Here is a 4,715-nt window from a genome sequence, read left to right on the forward strand (position 1 = left end):
ACACATTTATATGCATGCCTATACATAGAGGTATGCACAAGATCGTTTGTATCTGCACATCTCTATTTACATATCTGTATATAGTTACATGCATATGCCTGGCTTGAATTGTCTTCCTCCCTTCACTTTGGATTTGTGCCTTTTCTCATCTCTTCTGCTTTATTTCGTCTCTCTCTCTTTCTTTGTGTTGGCTGTTTCTTTAGTCTAAGGTCGTGGAGGAACTCGCGAAGAAAGAAGGAGAAATCTCTGAGATAGTGAAAACAGCGAGAGAAGCAGAGGAAAAGCTAAAGTCGACTGTACATACACTTGAAGTCAGTAAGATTTCTTTACTTGAAAGAATCTGTCTATGTTTTGTTTCTCTTCAGTTCACTCGTTGCTTCTTCTTGCTGCCTTACGTGTCTCCAAAATTCTTTGTCTCATTCTTTCTGTCTTTCTCTCTCTTCTTTCTCTTTGTCTAGTTAGCTAGCTAGCATCGCGATGTCTTTCTTTCGAGTCGATTGTCTCCTCGATTCAAAGGGACCCAATACTCTCACGACTCCTTCTCTAAAGGAGGAGACACGCGTGGTATCAGACATTCCCTCCTCCCCGTTCTTCTTTTTCTTTTTCTTCTTCTTTTCTCCTTTTTCTTGCATCCCAGTCTTACACAGGACAAGATGAGGAACTTTAAACTCTGCCTTCCTTCTCTTTGTCTCATTATTCTCTTGAAGTGTCCAAACCTTCTTTCTTCGAAAGCTATTTTTCTCTTCTCTTTTCTAGCTTCTCTCTCCACGTCGTGTTCTTTCCAATTGCGATCTTTTTGAACTCTCCCATGAAAGATCTCTTCTACTGAAGACAGAAGAGAGAAAAGCCTTTCTTCTCCCCCGATCTATATATGTATCTATCTATCATTAATCGATCTGTCTATCTTTCGTCTATCTGTCTGTCTAGCTATCCTATATCTATCTGTCTATCTCTTGACCTATCTATTGGTCTGTATATTTATGTATATGGGTATCTTTCTCTTTTTCTTTTCCACGTGTACTTTATTTAAACTCAAGCTGCGCAACTTCTTCCTTTCTTGCTCTTCATCTTTCTCTTTCTCTTCTTTTCTTTCTTTCTTTCTCTTCTTCTCTATCTTTCTTTCTCTTCTTCTCTATCTTTCTTTCTCTTCTTTTCTTTCTTTCTCTCTTCTTTGCTATCTTTCTTTCTCTCTTCTTTGCTATCTTTCTTTCTCTCTTCTTTGCTATCTTTTTTCCAGATGCAGCTGAGAGAGAGAGAAAGAGACTTGTCTCATCTTAAGATGCAATTGGAGGAAGAGAAGAAAGTTTCGGAAGAAAGGAAAGAAGAGCATATCAAAGAAGTCACTCGACACCTCAGCGCTACCAAGACAGAGCTAGCCCAAGCCAAAGATTCTCTAAAAGTAACATACAACACACACCGCCTTTCTCTTCTCTAGATTCCTATGTGACTTTCTTTTTCATCTATCTATCTATCTTTAATCTTTCTATCTATCTATCTATTTATTTGACTTTTTAGTAGGCTCACACCCCCACGCGTGTGTGTCTCTCATGTCTCTTTATCGCTGTAAGCATTCGCATGCAGCAAGATCAACACAAGAAGGAGAGGAAGAAGAAGAGGATTTGGCTCTTCTTTTCTTTCACTTCTCTTTCTTCTCTTGCCCTGGCTTAAGTGAAGTATGAGAGAACATGAAAAGGAGAAGCCCGGAAAAGAATAGAAAAGAAGAAGAAAAAGACGAAAGGATGAGGAGGAAGAAGAGGAGAAGAAGAAGAAGAAGAAGAATCGAGGAATGTTTATTTTACAAGAAGGTTTATTCGAAAGCTTTTTTCTGTCTTTCCTTTCTTTATTTCTTCTCTCTTCTCTTTCTTCCTCTTCAATCAACCCTCCACCGAGGCATCTATATCTATGAATATCTATAGGTGTATATACATATATACATATATATGTATGTCTACATATCTAATATATATATAAACGTATGTATGAGTATGTATATATAGATATGCATGTATATATATGTATATGCATAGGTATGTATGTATGTGTATCGATCCATACCTTGCTCTTGCTTGTTGTCTTTGTCTCGCTTTTGCGTCTCTCTCAGCTTCTTATTCTTTTTTCATCCAAGAAGAAATTCACTTTCTTTCTTTCTTTCTTCTGTCTTTTTCTTTAATGTTAGGAGAAGAGCCGTCAGACTGAGGAAGAGGTGAAAAAGCTTCTCGAAACAAATGTATGTACACCTCACAAGAAGAGAATCCACACCCTCTCGCTTCTCTCCTTTCTTTCTTTCTTTCTCTTTCACAGAATACTTTTCTTTTCGTCATTTCTTCGTTACACAACATGGATTCTTCTTTCTCTCCACGCTTCATGGATATCTATGTGTCGATCCATTCATATATATATATATATATATATGGACGCATATATCTACATGCATACATATATTTACGTAGAAAGGAAGAGAGATACACACATACATCTTTATCTACATGTCTACTTATATATATATATATATATTTATATATATCTGCATGCTTGTGTACATAGGCAGAACGGAAGAGAGATACACGCGTAGGTGTAGAGAGAGACATACATGTCTATAGATAGGTGCTTATGAAGATTTAGATAGGTATGTATGTCGTATATCTTGATGGGTTAAGTATAGAGCAACACATCAGGATGTCCTTACCAAGCAGCATTAGAGTCGAATTCGCATGCATTGGGTTAAAACACAAATGTCTCGCTCCTTCACACTCTTTTTGACTTTATTCTATCTGTCTATCTCTATAGATGTATCGCTCTTATATACGGATATAGGAGAGAGATATATATATGTGTCTCTCTCTATATGTGTATGCTTATTATACGTGGATATTTACTACTACTACTTCCGACTGGGGTGCCCTCAGGAGAAGAAGAGGAAGAAGAAGACTAATTTCTTTCTTTTTCCTCTTTTCTTGTCTTTTGTGGAGATTTTGTTTCTTTTCCTCTTCATTCTCTTCTTTCTTTTACAATAGACGTTCTGCACCTTAAATCCTTATCTTTCGTCCTTCTTTCTTTGTATATTTCATTTATTTCTCTCTCTCTCTATGTATGTATGTGTGTCGGCATGCACGTGAGAAAGAAAGCAAAGAAAGCATTATAGTTATTTTCTTTTTTCTTCTTCTTCTTCTTGCTCCACGCAACGTCCTTCGCTCAGTCAATCATACCCAAGCAAACTATCTCCATACAACATATACATATATATATATATATATACATAGGGGTATATCGATATATATATATATATATGTATATATGTAGACACATAGTGTTTATGAACGATCTTCACGACTTTTTGCAGTCGGCTTCTTCTTGTAGTTCTTCTCCTTGGCGATAAACAGACAACTATCTAAAGAGCTAGATATATATATATATATATCTATGTATATATTTCTATATATATATATATATATTTATGTGGCTGAAGTGTAGGGACAGTATTTATTTATGTGTATGGATTGTAGAGCGCGTTAGTATCGGAGCTCGCGGCAAAGGATGAGGAACTTTGTACAGCTAAACTTCAGCTAGCTAATGCAGAGAAGAAGGTCGATCAACTAACGATGGAGATGCAAAAAGAAAAGAAAAAGGTAATTCTTCTTTTCTTGCTTCACCTTGTGCATGTTGTTTTCTTTGTGAAAACGTTAACTCTTTTCTCTCTACAGAACTGAATTTACCAAATGAGGTGTACATACACTCGATATCTGTCTTCAGATGATCTTCATGTATTTGACTTTTTATTTATTGTACTTTTCTGTCTCCAATCCATCTCTTTCTGTAGATCACCGAAGAAAGATCAACACAAGATAAGTCAAAATGAAGAAAAGTGATATGCTGATCTGCATGCATGATAGAATCCATAGAGAGTCAGTGCTTTCCATCGGCATTTCTTATCTTCATACTAATACGCAACTCCCAGATCAAGAGCTTCTCTTTACAGTCTTTTCTACAGCCATCATCTTCTCTCTACTATCTCTGTACATATATGTATTTATATGGATATAGACGTAGTACATGTATCATTGTGTGCGATAGGCATATGTGGGAGAGAGGGAATTAGTAAGTAGACGAACCAAAACGTGAGAGAGCGCATGAAGAGAAAAGAAGATAGAAAAGAGAATGAAGTGTCACTCCCGGAAAGAGAAAGAAAAGACGAAGAAAAGTCCGTCTCTCCTGCTTACTGAGTTGACAGGATTGAGTTAGTTAGCTAGCTAGCTAGCTAGACACATAGACACGCATAGACATGCACATTATACAGCTTCTCCTTATTCATTGATGTAATTCTGAATCGCCTTATAGACGGACAGGTCGCCGTTGTGACCTGCGCTCTCAGGAGTTCTGTAATGCCTAGCGGGAAGGCGAGGAACCTAGAAATAAGAAGAAGAATAGGAATAGAAATAGAAATAGGTGTATATTTGTTTAAATAGATCTCTATCTATCTATAGCTATCTCACTCTTCACGTACGATTCGCAGCTTGACACCTCACTGTAAACTCCGTGCCCTATGTATATACAGACAGAGAGATAGGTGTATAGAGCTAGATCAAAGGATACATGTATGCATGTAGATAGATAGATAGCTAGAGATACATAGGCTGCGAATGTATGTGTTTGAAGCTCCGCATCTTTTTCTTTATGTTCTTTTACATGTCTATCTCTCTCTTTTCTTCTCTTCTCTT

At 36.9% G+C, this 4,715-nt stretch overlaps 1 protein-coding gene across 1 annotated transcript; it reads left to right on the top strand.

The window, feature by feature from the left end:
• Positions 1-203: 203 nt before the first annotated feature.
• Positions 204-3,626, top strand: CSUI_010874 (uncharacterized protein; the record flags this gene model as incomplete). Its single annotated transcript, XM_068070975.1, has 4 exons — positions 204-311; positions 1,238-1,399; positions 2,177-2,227; positions 3,504-3,626. Coding segments are annotated over exons 2-4 (336 nt in total), but the record flags the coding sequence as incomplete, so codon positions are not given.
• Between the last annotated feature and the right edge of the window lie 1,089 nt (positions 3,627-4,715).

This window comes from Cystoisospora suis (assembly GCF_002600585.1).
Source record: "Cystoisospora suis strain Wien I chromosome Unknown contig_8701, whole genome shotgun sequence".
Classification (NCBI taxonomy): domain Eukaryota; phylum Apicomplexa; class Conoidasida; order Eucoccidiorida; family Sarcocystidae; genus Cystoisospora; species Cystoisospora suis.